Source organism: Lithobates pipiens, unplaced genomic scaffold (assembly GCF_037356315.1).
Source record: "Lithobates pipiens isolate NorthernLeopardFrog02 unplaced genomic scaffold, aLitPip1_a1.2 Scaffold_13, whole genome shotgun sequence".
Taxonomy (NCBI): domain Eukaryota; kingdom Metazoa; phylum Chordata; class Amphibia; order Anura; family Ranidae; genus Lithobates; species Lithobates pipiens.
This window is the reverse complement of record NW_027507718.1, coordinates 186,578,682-186,598,813: the sequence shown is the minus strand read 5'-3', so window position 1 is coordinate 186,598,813 and position 20,132 is coordinate 186,578,682. Positions and strand designations below refer to the sequence as shown.

Below are 20,132 nucleotides of genomic sequence, written 5' to 3'. Positions count from 1 at the left end.
CTCCTTGTGAAAGTCCCCAACACTTTTGAATGGCCTTGGATTGTTTTCCTGACAATCCTTTCCAGGCTGTGGTTATCCCTGCTGCTTGTGCACCTTTTTCTTCCACACTTTGCCCTTCCACATAACTTTCTATTAATGTGCTTTGATACAGGACTTTGGGAACATCTAACTTCTTTTGCAATTACCTTTTGAGGCTTTCCCTCCTTATGGAGGGTGTCAATGATGGTTTTCTGCACAACTGTCAGGTCAGCAGTCTTTCCCATGATTGTGAATTCTACTGAACCAGACTTAAGGCCTGTACACATGATCAGATTTTTTGAAAACAAACATGCAAATTAGCTGTTTTAAGGCAACATTCAACGGTGTGTATGCTCCATTGGACAAACTTTTTCAGTTTTCATCTGACTTTTCTTGGCTGTGCAAACGGACAAACGTTTCAACAACATAAGTCTGATGGGGCAAAGTCCGATCGTGTGTACGGAAAACCATCAGACTTTACAAACACGCATACTCAGAATCAATGCAAAAGATCAGACAACAATACAGAAGTTGACCAAAGGAGGTGGTAAAGAGCAGAAAAACCACGTGATTTGGTGAAAGTTGGCTGAAAAATTCTGATCATGTGGCTTTATGTCACATGGGTTGGTGTCACATGGTGACCCCGCCCCCTTACGATGTCATAGTCCCCATGTGACATCAACCCATGTGACCAACCCATGTGACATAAAGCCATGTGACACCGCCCCATTGTCCCTATATAAGTGGCCGCGCAGTGCGTCCCTGGCATTCCGGCCGGAGAGATCGTCGAGGCAACATCTCCTGGAGAAGAAGAAGAAGAAGAAGAAGAAGAAGAAGAAGAAGAAGAAGAAGAAGAAGAACGGAAGGCGGCGGCGACGGCGGCGACAGAAGAACCGAAGAGGGGGACAAGACCCCCGAAGTCGGTAGAAGAGGCCGGCGGCGAGGAAGAAAGCCGGACTCCTCCGCTAGCAAAAGAGCTACAAGAAGATAGCGGAGGAGTCCGGCGAGAAGACCCCCGAAGACGGAAGACCCCCGGAGCTGTGCAATAAAGTATTTTATCTCGTGTGTTGTGTTTTTTTTTGTACTTTTATTTTACAGGTGAATGGGTAGGGGTACATTGTACCCCATACTCATTCACATAGGGTGGGGGGCCGGTATCCGGGGCCCCCTTATTATTATTAGCGTGCTCGGACAAGGGTCTGTTGTGGACTTGGGGGGGACCCCACACGCCGATTTTTTTCGCCGTTGGGGTTCCCCTTTAAGTCCATTCCAGGCGGCGGGGTCAGCGACGTCTCCTTCGCGGGCCCCGCCTACCTGGAGACTTTCCTCCGCGTGTGTGGGCAAGTCCGTTCATTTCAAAAGTAGGGCGGATAGTATGGCGGACTTAGTACACCGTATTAGTCCGCTCAAAAAGTGCCGTGTGTGGGTAAGTCCGTTCATTCGAAAGTATGACGGACTGTCCGTCGGATTGTCTGACGGACTAAGTTGGACAGACAGTCCGCCCCGTGTGTACGCGACTTAACTGTTGGGGAAGGACTGACAGGAAGAACACAGAGATCGCTGTTCCTGATTACCAGGAACTGAAAATCTCTGTATACTTCCCTGTCAGAACAGAGATCTGCCTTGTTTATATAGGCAGATCCCCATTCTGCCTCTCTGTGGACCGTTCATGGCTGACTGTGGCCAGTGGCCCTTATGAGTGTGGTGGTTCCTTGTGCCCTAGCATGACACATGGAGCCTGGGTTCACCTAGTGCGTGCGCAACATTGCATGTGATTCGCACAGGAATCGCACCGCATTCCTGTGCACATCACATGGGATGTCTGTTCGATGTGATTTAAGCCATACATTTTGTATGGCTCAAATCAAATCACATCCGTACCAAAATGGTGCAGGAATCTTTTTTTCCCCACAAACGAATCACATCACATGGGTGTTCACACCCGAGTGATGAGATTCTGGCAATCGCACCGCATTCTGTTTTGGGGTGTCATTAATCTAACATTAACACCTGCAGCAGATCGCATGGGCGCTGTGCGATTGCTAAGCAGTGCAATGTGATATGGGGAAACGCAGAAAATCTTGTGCGTTTCCCACATTGTATTGGTGTGAACCAGGGAGAGATCTTAATACGATCAATAATGCCGCGTACACACGACCAGACTTTCCGGCAGACTAGGTCCAACGGAATCAGTCCGTCTGACAATCCGATCGAGTCTGGGCTAATCCGATCGTTTTTCATAAAAAAAAATTCAGACAGACCTAGAAATAGAACATGTTTCAGATCTGTCCAATGGACTCAATTCCTATTGGGAAAACCGTTCGTCTGTATGCTGGTCCGACTAACTAAATACAACGAAAGGGAAGCTATTGGCTACTGGCTATTGAACTTCCTTTTTTAGTCCCGTCTTACGTCATCACTTTCAAAACGAACAAACTTTTGAACAGACTTAGTTCGTTCGTATGTGGCCATGTCCGTTCGTTCAGGAAGTCTGTCGGAACTCCGCCGAAAGTCTGTTGGGAAGACCGTCGGACCTTTTCTGCTGGAAAGTCTGGCCGTGTATACATGGCATAAGCATTACAACAATTACCTTTTTCACCCTAATCCTTATGAAGCAATATTCAAAACATGTGAGGCCATATCTACCAAGTTACCAGTAATAGAATACCACTAGTCTTGAATAAACAGACTTGCAATGCGATACTTATGGTGTGTAAATAAACTAGCATTTGGCCTCTGTAGGGTGTGGTGGTGATAAGTTGTATTTTGATAGGTGCTATACATTGTTGTTTTTAATATGGAAATTTTAACTATGTGTAATTATATGTGTTAACTACTTCAGCCCAAGAAGATTTGGCTGCTCAATGACCAGGCCATTTTTTGCGATATGACACTGCGCTGCTTTAACTGACAATTGAGCGGTCGTGCAACGATGTACTAAAATCAAATTGATGTCCTTTTTCCCACAAATAAAGCTTTCTTTTGGTGGTATTTGATCACCTCTGCGGTTTTTATTTGTTGCGCTATAAACAAAAGAGAAGTAATTTTAAAAAAACACAATGGGGTTTATTTACTAAAGGCAAGTGCAGTCGCTGTAGGTCTGAGGGGGACTTGCAAGGAAAATAAAGAACAGCATTTTTGCTTGTACGTGATTGGATGATAAAATCAGGTAAAGCTTCCCCTCATTTCAGATCTTCCCCTCAGATTTACAGCAACTGCACTGTGAAGTGGATTTGCCTTTAGTCAATCAACCCCAATATCTTTTACTTTTTGCTATAATAAATATCCCAAATAAAAAAAAAAAAAAAAAATTTTCTTCAGTTTAGGCTAATATGTATGTATTCTTCTACATATTTTTGGTTAAAAAAAAAAAAAAAAAAAAAATTTCACCAAGCAAAATGGTTTGCGCAAAATTTATAGCGTCTACAAAATAGGGAATATATTTATGGCATTTTTTTTTTTACTAGAAATGGCGGTGATCTGCGGTTTTTTATTGGCACTGCAATATTGCGTCTGACAAATGAGACACATTTTTGGGACCAATCACAATTATACAGTGATCAGTGCTATAAAAATGCACTGATTACTGTATACATTACACTGGCAGGGAAGGGGTTAACTCTAGGGGTGATCAAGGGATTAACTGTGTTCCCTAGGTGTGTTCTAACTGTAAGGGGGATGGGACTGACTGGGGAGGAGAGAGATTGGTGTTCATACTTAGTATGAACACACAATCTGTCTCATCTCCCCTGAGAGAACCGGGATTTGTGCGTTTACACATACACATCCCCGGTCTCGTTCTGTAATGAGCACTTGCATGAGCTCCGGTGACACACTGCGGTGTGCGCGCCGCCAGGGCGTCTTAAAGAGCTGACATACAGCTATGACGGCTCACGCAGGGGAGCCAACCTGCCGCAGTATAACTGCTGCGGCTGGTCCAGAAGCGGTTAATAAAGAGATTTGTTTTATTTAAGCCTGGTGTGTAATTTGCTAAGAGATCACACCTAAAATCCTGCAATATGTCTGGGTTTTGATTTATTATTATTATTTGTTTTATTAATAATAATAATTATTATTATTATTTGCCAAAACAGTTACATACAAAGCATCCTGTGACTTATAACTGATAGCTCTCTTGAACTGCCAAAAATGTCTTGAACTGACAAAATATGGCTGGTGTCATAACTGATCACATGTGAAGTGTATGGCAACTGCAGATCAAACAAAGGCTAAGATGGCAGCTTTCTTGGCTACAAAGGATAGTAGGGTTTAGTTCCTCTTTAACCAGTTCCTGCCCAGCCTATAGCACAATGGCAGCTGGTCAGGACCTCCGTCAATCTGGGTGGACGACTGAATATCGTATGATGTTCTCCCGGATGGAGCAGCGATGCAACGCCAACAGACACAGGTGATGACTGATCAGTGTACCAGTCTGCTGTAGTTATCATGTGACCACCAATCACAGAAGATCACATGACAATTGTAAACATTGGATGGCTTCCATTCATGCCATCCATTGTGTACAATTTTGTTGATAGCTGTGATTGTTCACAGTGATCACATGGTACAGACAGGGCCAATCACAGCCCATGTGATTAGTTGTGGTCAATCCCACAGTGGAATCAACTGTAGGAGACAGTTCTGGCACTTTCTGCATTTTCTTGGGCGCCTTGAAGCTTTCTTCACGAATGCAGTGGAAATGTTTTTTATGGGATTAAGTTAAAAAGAAAAATAATAAGAAAATGAAGTTTATTTTCACTGTAAAGAGAGACTTTGCAATTAATTGCAATTCATCTGATCACTCTTCAAAACATTTTGGAGTATATGCAAACTGCCATGATAAAGACTGAGGCAGCAGACTTTGTGAAAGTTAATATTTGTGTCATTCTCAAAACTTTTGGTCATGGATGTACACTTCTGCATTGTATCTATCAGGGGCGGACTGACCATTTGGGCACTCGGGCACTGCCCGAGGGCCCCATGCCACTAAGGGGCCCCATCAGGGTTGCCAGCCTCAATAAAACCAGGGACAGTATGTAAAAATCTACGTTTTTTTTAAAAATCCCAAGACTATAGCTTCCCCGCCCAGGGGCCCCATAATCTTCTCCTATTGCCCTGGGGCCCCATAATCTTCTCCTATTGCCCGGGGGCCCATAATCTTCTCCTATTGCCCAGGGGCCCCATAATCTCCTATTGCCCGGGGGCCCCATGAGTTGTCAGTCCGCCCCTGGTATCTATGAAAGTAGGCATGGTTTTCAGATAGGATGAACTTGCTGTCTTTGTTCATTGCCGTACATGGTTGATTGATGGAACTAGTATTTGATAAATGAGAGTTAACATTTTTCTCTCTTTTCAGCTTACAGGATGTGACAAGGACACTGTATTTGTAGTAGCAAGATCAACAGGTAGTTTCTGTTCTTGCTAAAAAAAAAAAAATGTTCTTAGCCTGGAAAAAAAGCAAACTAAAGTAGCCACCACATATAGGATGGAGGTAAGCTGCAATATATTACATTTTTGTTTTTTAGGTTTAGATACACTTTATTGTTTTGACATTTGTTATGATTCACTGGTAAAGGTTAAAAGTCTTACTGAATCATTGAGCCCTTGGAGGAGACATCAGGAGGAGGAGGTTCATGGATAGTGAAAACTGAGCCTCTCTTCCCATCTCAAGAGGCGTTTTACAAATTGATTGAATAGATGGTACTTGTAAAAAGGCCCTTCCAATACATACAATTGCCAAATTGTATGAATAATTCTAGTGGGGTAATCTAAGCGTAAACTGTAAGTAATTATGTACCAAAGATGATATGGCTAGAATGCTGCTCCCTCCATGCACTGGAAATAGTAACTGCTGTCTTCCATTCACAGCAGAAATATAAGGGACGGAGTTTATTTGTCAGTGACAAGAATAGTATATATGTGAGTCTAAAGTGGATATTAACCAGCAAAAAAAAAAAAATCTGGAACAGGTGAACATGGGAGCTAATTGACTGCCATGCACAACTGTCCCAAAATCTGTCTGCTCCTGTTTTGAAAATGCCCCCCACAGACTTTAGTTTTACCTGCTGGTCATTTGGTGAAGTCCAGATGTCGTTCTCTGGTTCGGCCAGGTCATCGGAATCAACAGATTCTGGGTTGCATAATATTAAATAAGAGCAATGGTATTAGTTATAACAGTAACAACAATTTTCTTTTCAGTTTTTATTGTACTGGCTATTGTAGATGACTACAATACATGCATACAGTTTTACTGACACCTCCTATCAGATGATACAGATCTGGATATCAATGTATATGCCATATCAATTAATTAAACCCAAAAACAAAAAAAAATTTTTTATTTTTTTAATGGGTATTTAACCCCTTTTTTTGCCTTAATCACCCTAATTTAACTCCTTATTTCCCTTCAACTCTTATTTACCTACTGTTTTTTGTCATTTCTCTCTCTCTCGCTATATATTTTTTTTATGTAACTGTTTACTTAGGAAGTAGTGTGATCCATGAAAGTACAAATGATATATCATGTAACATTGAAAACCTGCATCTAGTACAACAAAAATATTAGTTGGGGTGGGTAGCTATAAAGCTAGTTAGATATCCTCAGAACAGTTCAATCTGTTCAGTAGTAGAGTAAATACACAACAGCTAAGGGATTAATATAGAATACCACTATGGAGCAGCAAATAGACTAGCAGAAGAAAAGGATGCAACAATAACAAAAGGAATTTGTTTTAAAGAGACAGGGTAACCGACCCAAGGAGAAGAGAGAAGACACTCACAGTGTATTTTTACCCAACATTATTAGGAGCTACTTGTCATTAGACAATTGTCCCAGATGTCCCAAATGGTATAAAGCTGTTAGAATTTTACGTAATCTTGCTGCAAAGTATTCTATAGATCTCACCTTTTTAACATGGTGTATTTAGTCACAAATTGTTGGGGGGAATGTCTGTTTCCATCTCGCAATGATTAAAAATATAGCTGCCAAAACAATAGATGTCATCAATTTTGTAAGATTCTTCCCTAGGCCCGAACAGGAGATGCATTAGCGGTTCAAAAGGAATAGACCTTTCTACTACTTTGGAAAGTAGCAAATTTACTTCTTCCCAAAAAGGGTAAAATTCTGGAGCATGTGAAATAGAGATCCCACTGCCAAGTTGCAGCTACATATTAGGAACTGAGGGATAGATAGTGTGAAGAAGCCCTGGAGTACACTACCACAACAGTATTTTATAATTATTTTCCTTATAGCCCCTACATATTGAACTTTTGTGGGCCTGCAACCAAAGTGCCTGCCAGGTTTCTATGGAAAGTTCCCTTGCCCAGGGACACTTCCAATTTCAGCTTGTACAAGTGTTTGGGAAATGGTTCCACTATTATAGTAGCTAGCTTTTGATATATGTCAGAGCTCAAGGATTTTCTACACGGACGTTCTACATTTATTCCTTCAAAAGGAAGATCTCTCCTAATGTACTGTGCATAGGGTCAGATCTGTAGATAGCTTTAGGAAGGAGAGGCTGGAAGATTATATTTGTTCTGAAGACCAGAGAAGAGCAAAAGCCAAAGTATGCAGCGGTCAGCTATATCCCTAAATTTAAACAAATTTTTTGATCTAGTCAGACTGTCAGGAATATCTGAATACCAGAAAGCTTAAGTGGTTAAAGGTTTAACTGTATTTATCTTTTTTTTTAGGCTTTTTTTTCTCCTGGACAATAATAAACTTTCTGTCTTAGGGCTCCCCACCCTGGATGGAGGGAAAAAAGCCCCAAAAAAAGGAAAAACAAATGCAGCCACCCCATTTAGGAATTGGAAAGCTGCAATTGAATACATTTTTGTTTTTAATACTGCTTTAAACACATCCATCTGAATGAGTACTGCAGGCTTTCCACTCGTTTTTATAACAGAGACAGATTAGATCTGTGCTGTCCTTTTATATCTTTCAAGCTGCATCTTAAACAGTCCTGTGCCACCAATGGAAGACATAGAAAGTTTTCTAGTCCTACCTTGAAGAATTTGAAATCCAACACTCAGAAGGGCTGCAATGGCAGCAATGGCCAGACATCTGTTTAATGTAACCCCATTCCAGGGAACAAAATCCTCATCTTTCAAGGGTCCCACACTTTTTGGCTCAGGCTTCGGTTTCATTGTAGCAATTCTTTAGGCTTATAAAAGGAGAAACAAAAACAAAACAAAAAAATAAAAAAGATGATTCTTCATTGTTTTTTATACCTTCATGGTAGAATCAAAGAAATGGATCTAGGAGTCATTGTCAACTTGTGGCTCAGTGCAATTAAAAAAAAGCAGCAAGTGACATAGAAAATAATGGTAATCCTCTCGTCGTGCATTGTTGTGTATAAGTGTGAATAGTCACCTAAACAGAGAACCAGAAACATTTTCATTAACATTGTAAAATGCCTTGGTACCAATTGTTAGGTTTTTTTTTTAAGTCAAATTTTTAATTTATTTCAGTTTTGAGTTGGCTTTGTTGTTGTTTTTCTATGTGGTTGCCATATTCATTAACTTTAATTTCATTAAAAAAACAGTCCAAAATTACACCAAAATTCCCCTCTGTCCTTATCAGAGCCAATACTGCTAATCAACCCTAGATATCTCTGCCTTTGATTACACTGATCTACACTCTCTTGATTCCTGCCAGACCTGAATCTTTTATTAATCTCTGTACCTTACAGCATTCTCCAATACTTCTTAAAATACAACCCTTTCTTTCTGTATTCCACCTCGGCCCACAATCTGTTGTATTCTGCCTTTTCTTTTTCCCTCTTTATCTATGGTCAGCTTTTCTCCGGTTCTCCTCTGCGCTGTACAATCAGCTACCTTTTTTAATGCTCTCTCCCAGATAAGATGTTGACAAAATCTGCATTAATTTAAAATACTTTTATTGGGCAGTAATTTTGTATCACTCAGAGAGACCATTTTCCTTTTTATAAATGGTCACACATTTGGCAGTATGTAAACGTTTCCAAAGAAAAATCTGTGTTTATTATCCATTTGGGATAATTGTTCTTAAAGTGGTTGTAAAGGCAGAAGGTTTTTTATCCTAATGCGTTCTATGCATTAAGATAACATGCCTTCTGTGTGCAGCAGCCCCCCTAAAATTTGCCTGAGGTCCATCTCGATCCAGCAATGTTGTAGAAGTGTCTCGGCTGCTCAGGACTCCCCACCTCATTGGCTGAGACAGCAGTGCCAATGAGGAGAGAAGGGGGGTGGGCTGTGGCTCAGCTCGGGTCGGGTGCCTGAGCAGCTTGCCATGGGGGCACCTGGCAGGAGGGAGGGGCCAGAAGCACCGAAGAGGGACCCGAGAAGAGGTGGATCGAGGCTGCTCTGTGCAAATCCACTGCACAGGACAGGTAAGTATGAAATGTTTATCTTTAACTAAAAAAAACAAACTTTACAATAACTTTAAATTGTAAAACCTTAACAGTGAACTTCTCTATGTCACCATTCCCTCTTATTTAGAATAAAACCTGTATCTTTATCTGCAGCTGTTCATGGGGCAGCTGAGTCTATGCAAGATCAGTCTGCTGTTTTGCACCAAGTCCTATACTTGATTCTCGTTCATCTGTGCAACAGCTTTTTAAACACCTTAAAATTGCTGTGTGTCTTTCTGAGTCCACGTTCATAAATGTTCTTGCTTTGCCCCCTGCTGGTTCCTACCAACAATGGCTGCTAGATACTTACTCTGAAGCCATGTCCAGGAAACATATTTTAACCATATTTTAACCTGCTTGGTGCACTTGGTAGCTGCCTAAGCAACCCCCCCCCCCCAGTATCTGTTATCAGGTTTCTGTACTCCTTATCGCTTTTCCAGTTCTGACACCCGTTTATGACCTCTGTCTGTTTCTTGATGAACCTTTTTCTCTGCTTCCTCCAAGCTTTTGCCAGTTTGACCCCAACTTTGTCTAGCAATTCTGTACCTTTATACTTTTTATACCTCTGTTTTGTTTCTACATTTTGTCAACTTTTACCACTCCTAGTGTAACTGATCTGAGAGTCATTCACAGTAAAGCCCATCATACTTTGAGGGGGCTCTGGTGAACACCAAGCAACTTCTTTAGACCCTGCACTTCAACTCTTTTTAAGGCATAGGTTTGCCCACACAAGGTCTCTTGCCTCTGCTACAGTTTGATCGGGCCATAGATTTCGCTGACACCTTTCAAAAGAGACCTGTTTTTTTTAGTCCAAAAGAATGAGGTGAATTTGGAAAAGATCTCTGATACTCTCAAGCAAATCATTCAGCTGTCAGTCTCTGCACCTATGTTCCAGATGCAGACAGAGACCCTTGCTCTTACCTTGGATGTGTTATCTGCACCAACAGCCACCTCATCATTATGGATGTCATCTCCTGCTCTGTAATTTGGGTACTAAGGTCACTTTACCCATGCAGCTCTTTCCAAAAGAACAGTTTGTGGACTTAAGCCTTTTTGTGGACTCTTGTGAATTTTGTGTAAAATGCTGCTTGGGCCTCAGGTAAAACCCTTTCTGGTCTCAGCAGTAAATAAGGGCAGTACTACCAGGCTGTGTTCAGCATGCCACTGTGCCCCTCACTTTGCTTCTGGGAACACTCCAAGCAGAGAACAAACACTTATTTCTACATGTTACTCAGGTTCGTTCATTTTGTCCGGTTGGGTTTTCCATGGCTTCACACACATGCACCAGTTATAGAGTGGACTAGTGGAGCATCATGCTTAAAGCAGTTACTAAAAAAAAAAGTCTACAGACTCCCAATACCACTGAGGAAGACCAGGTAGGAAATCAAAGATAGTTGTGAAATAGACTTGCTGGAGTTGGCAAAGTTCCTTACACATAAATGTCCCTTAGGGAAGCAAACCTAACTCCTCCCCTCACTTGTCCCACTAAACGTAACTCAACCTACGGGACTTTCTCCCTTCCCACTACATCACTGTCAGTGGCTACCTACTTTTTCATTGAGGGTGTCACTTCTGTGGTTCTTATCGTTTTCCACCTCCTTCTTGGGAATGAAAGTATTGCATGCAAACTCTTAGTTAGCCCATGGCTAGCTAATAAGGAATATTGCTATTAATCCACAGATATTCCTTTTACTGTTACGTTTCCTGACAGGTTGCATCTTGGCTTGTATATTATGTGTTGCCTCAAATGTCAGGCAGTAATTCATGATACCATTCTCACCCCCACCTTATGTACTTGTAGCCTACCCTTTTCCACCCTTGACCCCACTCTTTTTTATGTATTTTTGAAAATGTAAATAAAGAATACAAAAAAGGGAGCAGTTGAACAAGATTTTGGATTCGTTTCTTACGTGAGCAAAGAGCAATCACAACAATCAGCTTTGTGAGTTTACTGGGCACAGCCCTTTCTACGTTGCCACTGGCTTATACTTTGGAGTTTCCACTCCTCTAGCATTGATTTCTGAAATTGCCAGAGGGTATTTTACTAGAACTTACCTGAGAAGACACTTGCTTAATCCTTCAGCGGACCTTGGCTGGGCTAAAAAAAAAAAAAAAAAAAAAAAAAATCAGCTCATTTAGGGCCAAAAACTCTACACGGAGCACATAAGTGCTCTTGTGAAAATGGGGCAGATGCTTATAACCAGAGCTTTGTTCTTCTTTATTGCCTACATTCTTATTTACATCCATTGGTCTGTTAAATATACTATTGAAATGCTGTCCTGGTAACTCTAAAATCTTATCCTAAACAATTTTATCAGGAGGTATGTTAAGGGCTACAGAATAACTGCCAAGGGGGAGGAGATCTGGCGCACTGAAGGCTGTCAGCCCCAAACAAGTCCTTGTGGCACAGGTAAAGCGGGAACAATAGTAATGTCACTGAGAAAAAAAGTCCAATATGCAGACTTAGTGGCGGCTGCTGTGGAGGAGCTAGAAGCGACTCTGCAGGGGGAGACAAGAAGAAAAGCAGCACCATCTAAGAGTAGCAGTAAGAAATTTAATGGCTGCAATAGTAAACAACTTTCAAGACATAGTAGGTAGGTATGCTCGTCAAATGAATTAATCCTCTCTGTGAGTGGCCGGATAGCGTTCCTTGTTAGGGAGACCGGGAGGCGTCCTCAGCAGCGTGGGTGGACAGTGACACTGCTAGGGGCATCCATCCAGGACTCTTAGAATAACTGCCCTCATGTTATAGAGAAGAAAATGAAAGGTTCTATAATCTTGCTCTCTTCATTGATACAGTACAGTGAGTAATCACTTTCGCTCTAGGACAGGAGGTGGGTTATTTACAGGATTACTAGTTGAAAAAAGGGACAAATACATGGGATCGTTTTAAACATCCTATAGGCTGTGCCACTAACACAAGTTTATTGAAAGTCCTTTGAGCTAACCAGCTCTGTATTAGGAAACAATCCACTGTGTCAGGGCAAGCCTTGCAGAGGGAGTGGAAGCAAACTCCAAACATGCAGAGAGAGAGAGAGAGAGAGAGAGAGAGAAAAAAAACACAGGCGCCTCTGCATATGGACTGTAATGTTTAATGATAAAAGGTGCATTAAAAACTCATAGAGGTTTCTGTGTACAGGCACATTAGGGTCCAGTGAGACATGTTAGCGATCTTCCATGCTGTGTATGGAAACCACATCTCACATTCCCAGATGGGGTTGGGCATCCTGGCCTGCAGGATACTGTGGCGCTTGTATCATGGCTGCTGAGCCCTCACACCGTGGTCAGTTTACGTGCCCCCATCAGCTGCCGCTATCTGCAGCTTTCCTGTGTTTCCCTATGTCCACCTCCCCCCTCCCTAAAAATAATCCATTCTTTAACTCATCTCAGAGTGCCACTTGCTGCTCACATGACCCGCTGCCTCTTTCCTCCTCTTCTCCCTGCCTCTCAACTGATGTCAGCAGGGGTTTCCCAGCCCCACCCACTGCAGCTGTCAGGCAGGGAGAGCAGAGAGGTGGAGGTCACGTGGGCACTGAGTGGCGCTCTGAGATAAGGAAAAGAATGGCATATTTTTTATAAAACACAGACACAAGGGCACAAAGGATTATTAAACAGAGAGAATGCATAAAGTGGCTTAACAACCACTGTAACTAATGTGATTTATAAAAGTAGTTGGCTTGGGGATAACAGAAAGTGAGGCTTGACACAATAATGTTACTCAAGGGCCTATTTACAAAGCAGTGAAATAAATTTGTTTTTTATTAATTGGTTAATTTTATTTAATACTTTCCCAATATTTAAAAAGTTCTAATGATTTTGATATTCAATTTAAAATGTTTTGGCTCATTTTTAAAACACTTTAAAAATTATTTAAAGTATTTAAAAGTAATAAAAATGTAATGTCTGTAGTGGAAGATTTAAAAGCAGTTTGTGTTTTCTAATCAAAATCTACTTTAATTAATCAGCTTATTACTTACACCACATATTTCAAATTGGTAAAGGAGTTCATTTAGATCAGCAGACTTCCATGTTAAAAAGAAAATGTAGATTAGCCGATAAATAGCGTGGCAAATCCAGAAAAGAATGCTCGTGCCATGTAAAAGAGCTTTTAAAGTAAGCCTTTTCTAAAAGAATATGGAAAAAATATTGCCATACAATTTTCATACACAAAAAAATGCATACAAATCGGTCTCAATTTTGTAATCCTAATTTGGTTTTTAAAGGCTTTAAATGTGTTAGCTTTTAGTAATTAGGTTTAGCAGAATTGGAGTCCATTGGAAAGTTTCCTCTCTTCTATTTTGTCAAATATGATACTACGTTCAATATTTTTTTTTTCTAAAGGTATTGTACATGTTATTTAGCCCAGCTTTCCCCCAGCATACCTCTCTCCCTCTATCTTTTGCTGCATGGGTTTATCAAGACACAACCAAACCCACAAGCTACTTGCACACAAAGATGTTCTTAAGAAATTTACCAGGATGTTACATATGATTTAGGCAGTTCAAAGGGTGGTAGAGCTACAGCTGTCAGGTAAGTCGCCTTTCGCCTCCTGAATGCTTTTTTTGTGGCCGAACAGGGATTTTCTATTGGTATACCGCATCGCAACCGCAAAAGAAAAAAAAAGTTATCTGAAATCCTAGTAAATTGGCAAATATTAAATATTAAAATATTTATTTGGGGTGCAACCCCATTCACTTGCATCAGTCATTTGGCAACAGTACTGCTTGCCAAACATAGCATGCTGTAATTTTTTTGCCACGTCACAAAGCATTGCGGTATTGGAAATAAGTACTACCCCTCCCAACCTTCACTGCACAGTTTAAGAGGGCGGCCAGTAAAAATGCAGATCAACCACCCTGTTTAAAATCTATCTGACGGACTCAATTTCGACGGAATAAAATTGGGAAAACCATTGCGTCGCATTCGGTCCGTCGGACTAGCACACAAACGAAGGGCAGCTATTGGCTATTGAACTTTCTTGTTTAGTCCCGTTTACATCATCACGTTCAAAACGAACGGACTTTAGAGCGGATTTAGTCTGTTTGTGTATGGCCAAGTCCGTTCATTTGGAAAGTCTGTTGGAACTCAGCCGAAAGTCTGTCGGGAAAACTATCGGACCTAGTCTACTGGAAAGTCCGGTCGTGTGTACACATTTAAAACGTTGCTTGCCCTTAAAGGCCCATTATAGCGAAATGATGATATTTTTTGTAGAATATGCATTTTCATTTTTCAGATATATGATTTTTCATTTAAGTGACCCTATATTGACAAATATACTTTAAGATGAACCCCCAGTCAAAGCTTTTTTTTTTGGTTTTGGATAGTGTGGGGTAGAGCATCAAATTCTTCTTTTTTGCATGCCCCTTGGAAAGCTTTCCCTTGTTTGTCACAATACGCTACCCTGCACTTTTATATATTTTCTCTGTGATACAATAAAGCTGCCTTTTACAACCAGGTTTTTCAAGGGTGGCGTGACAAAATGCCTAACAATTGCCCAAAAATTGTATACAAGCCTACCCTTCAGTTACACAAAGCCACTGGTTTTCATTGTTCACAAACTGAATCTAAATTAAAAAAAAAAAAAAGAAAAGTCTCACAAGACTCAGCTGGGTACTCCAGAATGTAAGTGGAGTCTCTGATGGGCACTCCTGGACCTAAGAGGAGGAGGAACTCTAATAGGCACTCCTGAATGATTAGAAGTACTTATAAGTACTTCTGGAAATAAAGGGGATGTAAATTTAAGGGGAAGGGGAACTTTGATAGGCACTCCTTGCTGAAAAGATAGGGGGATTCTGATGGATACTCCTGGATGTAAGGGGGGATGCTAATAGGCACTCCTGATTGTAAATGGATTGTAAGACTCTACGAACCGTCTTCATACGATCCCCCATAGTGGAGAGCGGCGCTCTGACAGGGCCGTCCCTGCACAGTGTGCAGAGACAGACCTGTCATCTTCCTGCTCAGCCGGGATCGACGGAGCGATCCCCCGCTGAGCAGAGGGGGCTCCATACACAGACACGTCCGTGTGAAGGAGCCCTTAAGCTTCTACTGTACACACTAAGAAAATCGAGGAACATTTTTGTCTGAGGAACGATCGTAAGATTTTCTGCGTACACAACTTTCAACAGCCGATTCTGATCTTCCAAGTGGAAATTTTCGAGGGGACAAACTCCAAAATTTTTCTCATAAGGGAACAGAATGAATAATTTTCATATGAGAAAAATCAGAAACGAAAGACTGCTCATGATCAAAAACAACCAACAACAAAAAAGCCTTTTATTTTGTATATTATTTCATTCCTCGGTTCTGACTTGCTGTGAACCAATGAGGAAAATCAGCAATCATTCCCCCAATTATCTTATAGCATGTACCCTACTTAAGGGTTAAATTAGAGATGTATGTATAATTTGTAGGCATTTTATTGTTGTAAAACAAAAAAATAAAAATAAAAACATACATGTAAAAATCCTCTGACGGTCTTTGCAGTGCCTACTTGGTCTTTTGCCAGGGCCTTGAGCTCAGTGTTATAGCTCATTGCGGATGTACAGACCTGAACCGCAGGGTCTTAAACCCAAAAGCAAACAATTATATTGCAACTAACCAATTCTTAGTGTGATGGTTGCATTAGTTTTATTTTTATAGGCTTTCTTTTATTTTCACTTGGTGATCCAGCCAATAAGTCTGTTTTCCAAAAGAGCAAGCAGTTTTGCAAATGTAGCAGCTAGTGGGTTGAGATAAACCATTTACCACTTGCAGGGGTGCTTACAATGTTTTTTTTTTTAATTTAAGGTATGTAAAAAACTTTTAACCCAAAAGGGAAAACAGTTTTCTGTAACTGCTTGTAAAGGTTTATCTGTAATTCAGCTTCAATTTGTTAGTGTAGGTGAACCTACTAGTCCATCTAACACCCCTTCCCCCAGACTGCCAATGCTGCTGTCCAAAGGTGCTCCGTCATTCAGAATGAAGGCACTCTTGTGCAGAAGGTGTGTTAATGACCAGATTACCAGGTGAAAACAAAAGGGAAAAGTCTGAAGTGGGGATATCGGGATGACACTCGCAGCTACAGGCATCATCCTGGTATCTTTTTTCAGCCAGTGATTCCTTTTTTTGTAAAAGGAGGCCGGAAGCAACGTCCGGTTTTGGAAGATATAAACACTGAAATTTTTTTTTTTATGGAGAGCAGAGATCAATGTTTTTCTTTTTTCTTTTAATCTCATGCTTTCCAGGGTAGAGGAGAGATTTGTGGTATTATAGACCCCCGATGTCTCCATAAAGAGGACCTGTCATGCCTTATTTCTATCACAAAGGAATGTTTAAAAAATTTTTAAAAAGCGGACTTTGTTAAAAAGTGAGCGCAATTTGAAAGCATGACGTTAGGTATCTATTTATTCAGCATGGCATCATCTTTTATATCTTGTAAAAAAATTGAGTTTTATTAATTTTAATGCAAAAAAATAATATATAAGTGTATTTTATTAATACATGTAGGAGAGAAATGTCAGAATAGGCCCTGTAGGGAAGTAATTAATACCCCTTTAAGCTAGTTATAGAATTTTGAATGAAAAATGTTAGGAAAAAGGAAATGTCTTCCGTAACAAAAATTCTTAGAACATTCGAATGTTGTTAGTTTGCTTCTAATGCTGCATACAGACGATCGGACATTCCGACAACCGAACCATGGATTTTATTCCGACGGATGTTGGCTCAAACTTGTCTTGCATACACCCGGTCGCACAAATGTTGTCGGAAATTTCGTTCGGCAAGAACGCGCTGACGTACAACACGTATGACAGCACTATAAAGAGGAAGTTCAATAGCCAGTGCGCCACCCTTTGGGCTCCTTCTGCTAATCTCATGTTAGTAGGTTTGGTGAGAGACGGTTCGCGCTTTTCAGCCTTGTGCTTTTCAGATCGTTACTGCTCTTCAGTTTGTGCTTGTGGGTTCGTATCTGTTTTTCAGTATGTGTTGTCAGTTCGTTTGTCTTTCAGTGCGTTCTATTTAAAAGTTTGTATCCGTTTTCCAGTGCATTCTTGTCCGCTCGTTTCTGATTTTCAGATCGTTCTTCTCAGGTTCTTTCTGATTTTCAGTGCTTTCTGTTAGTTCGTTCTGACCAGCCGACCGTTTTGTAGCCATGTTGCAGGTACGTACTCGTCGTAGAGTTCGTGCTGTGCAGGGGCTTGGTGTTGGAGTTCTTACTTTGACCCAAGTCCAGTTCATGAACAGGGGGAGGAGGAGTTCATAGACAAAGAATTGGTTGCTCCAGCATGACCAATTCTCTCACATGCCTTTGTTGCGGAAGATCCAGGAGAATAATACTGATGATTTCAGGAATTATCTCCCGATGACGGATCCCGTTTTTCACCGTCTGTTGGCTTTGCTGTCCCCTTATATTACCAAGCAGGAAAACTGCATGCAGCAAGCCATCACTCCTGAGCAGAGGCTTGTCACCACCTTGCAGTACTTGGCGACAGGGAGAAGTCTGCAGGACATCAAGTTCTCAATAGGCATCTTCCCCCAGGCTCTGGGAATCATTATTCCAGAGACCTGTTCTGCCATCATTCAGGTCCTGCAGAAGGACTATATGAAGGTAAGTTTTTTCCTTTAACATCACATTCTATGTATTTAATGTATGCTAATGTATTGTATGCATTTCATCATTCCATAATTTCCTTGATTGCAATATGCTGTCAATGTCCTCTTTGTCCTCATGCATGCTGGAAGCTTTTAATGCTCCTTTTTTTTGTCTTTTGTGCATGTTTGCCTTCACAAACCTCCCCAGCATGCTATCCTAGGCCCATATACTCCTAGCCTAGTCACTTAACAATGTATTTTGTCAGCTCCATTGTAGTGCTTACCCTAAACACCCCCTAAAATGTGTTTAAATGTTATTTTTGTCCTTAAATTCAGGCAGAGTGCAAGTTTCTTTTTTTTGGAGCACAAACTCATTTTTAAACCCCCCAACCACAAAGTCAACCGATACCAATCCTCTATCTGTTGACTTTGCCAAACCCATATACACACTATACCTACCTCTTTTGTGGTCATATTTATGGGTGAACTCACCAAAGCATGTAGTGCAAGGGCCTGCCTGAATACTTTCAAATGGTACCGTTTCAAGTTTTGTTATCCTATTATCTTGATAGGTAATTTCAGAATGTAACAATGTGTGTCAATTTGTACAGTATGTATTCATATTTTTGTATTATGATACTTCTTATCTGTCCAGTGGGCTGCCAGTAGTGTAAGTAAGGAGAGGCTGGCCAAAGTAATATTTAGCTCTCAATGAAGTGGAGAGGGCTACCTGTCCAAAACATAACCCCCCCTAAAATTTTTACACTGGGCCATCAGAGGGGGTGAGGAATCTGATAAGTACACCTTATACCTTTGTCTTTAAATACTCATTTCAATAAATGTTATACTTATGTTGGCCAAGAATGTTTGTGTCTAATCTGCTTGCAATGTTATGTGCAAAAGTAAAAATTTTTTTCCTGTTTGACTCCACAGTTTCCTTCAAACCCACAGGAATGGCAGACTGTGGCATCCCACTTTGTCCAGCAGTGGGACTTTCCTAACTGCGGAGGGGCAACAGATGGGAAGCATGTCCACATTGTCCCACCCCCCAACTCAGGGTCATACTATTATAATTATAAGGGGTTTAATAGTACTGTAATGTTGGTGGTGGTTTCGGCGGCATACGAGTTTTTGTATGTGGACGTGGGGAAGAATGGCTGGATGTTGGATGGTGGAGTCATCGCCCAGACAGAGTTTTACACAGGCCTCCAGAATGGTGGCTTGGGCTTGCCACCTGCAGAAGATAACATGGCTGGTCTTCCATTTGTGCTCGTCCCTGATGAAGCGTTTGGGTTAGGTGACCATCTCATGAGGCCATTTCTGATGAGGTCCCTCACCCCGGACCAGAGGGTTTTTAACTACCGGCTGGCCAGAGCCAGAAGAGTGGTGGAGAATGCTTTCAGCATAATGGACAGCCGGCTCTGCCTATTTCTGACACCAATCCACATGGCGGAATATAAACTGAACCATATTGTGCTTGCTTGTTGCATTATGCACAATTATCTACACGAAAATGCAACAAACTATGTGGCCTCAGTTGGGACTGAGGCCAGCTTTCCTGGTCATTCAACCCTGATGGCACTTGAAGCTGGCCGTCCTGGCTTGCCCCCCCCCCCCCCCCCCAAGTGCCCGCGAAGTGAGACAAAAATATCTGGAGTACTTTGCAGGTAGGGGGGCCATTGATATGCTAGCAAATGTGTGAAACACTTTTAAAATACATTTTTATTTCAAGCTGAACTAAAATTGTATTTGATTTACTGCTTGTGTTTCTTTTAGCTGTCTCCTAGGTTCTCCAATGGGCTTTTCTTTTTGGCCACTTTCTTCAATAGTGCAAATATTACTTATTTGATACATGAGGTGACAATCTCTTCTTCAGCTAACTTATGTTGTGGGTCTGCTACACACATTGTTTGTTGTTAATGTATGTAATGCATTAATGATAAAAACAATCATCCTTTTCAGCACCATAAATTCATTGTTTGGAGTCCCTAAAATGTCCTGATTGGGGCCAATTTTAGAGCACTGTGGGGGTTATTTACTAAAGACAAATCCACTTTGCACTACACTTGTAGTGCAAAGTGGGTTTGCCTTTAGTAAATACCCCCATTGTCACTTTAAACTACAACTTACTCCAAAAACTGGTATTGTGCATTG

At 41.2% G+C, this 20,132-nt stretch overlaps 1 protein-coding gene across 1 annotated transcript in view; it reads right to left on the bottom strand.

Annotated features, from left to right (window-relative positions):
• JSRP1 (junctional sarcoplasmic reticulum protein 1) overlaps window positions 1-20,132 on the bottom strand; it is a 161,377-nt gene that overhangs the window by 6,026 nt on the left and 135,219 nt on the right. Inside the window, exons 5-6 of the mRNA XM_077475970.1 lie at window positions 8,022-8,180; window positions 6,066-6,148 (exon numbers count right to left, since the gene is read on the bottom strand). Coding sequence (XP_077332096.1) covers window positions 6,066-6,148; window positions 8,022-8,163 — 225 coding nt within the window. The 5' untranslated portion in view covers window positions 8,164-8,180. The remainder of the gene's footprint in view (window positions 1-6,065; window positions 6,149-8,021; window positions 8,181-20,132) is intronic.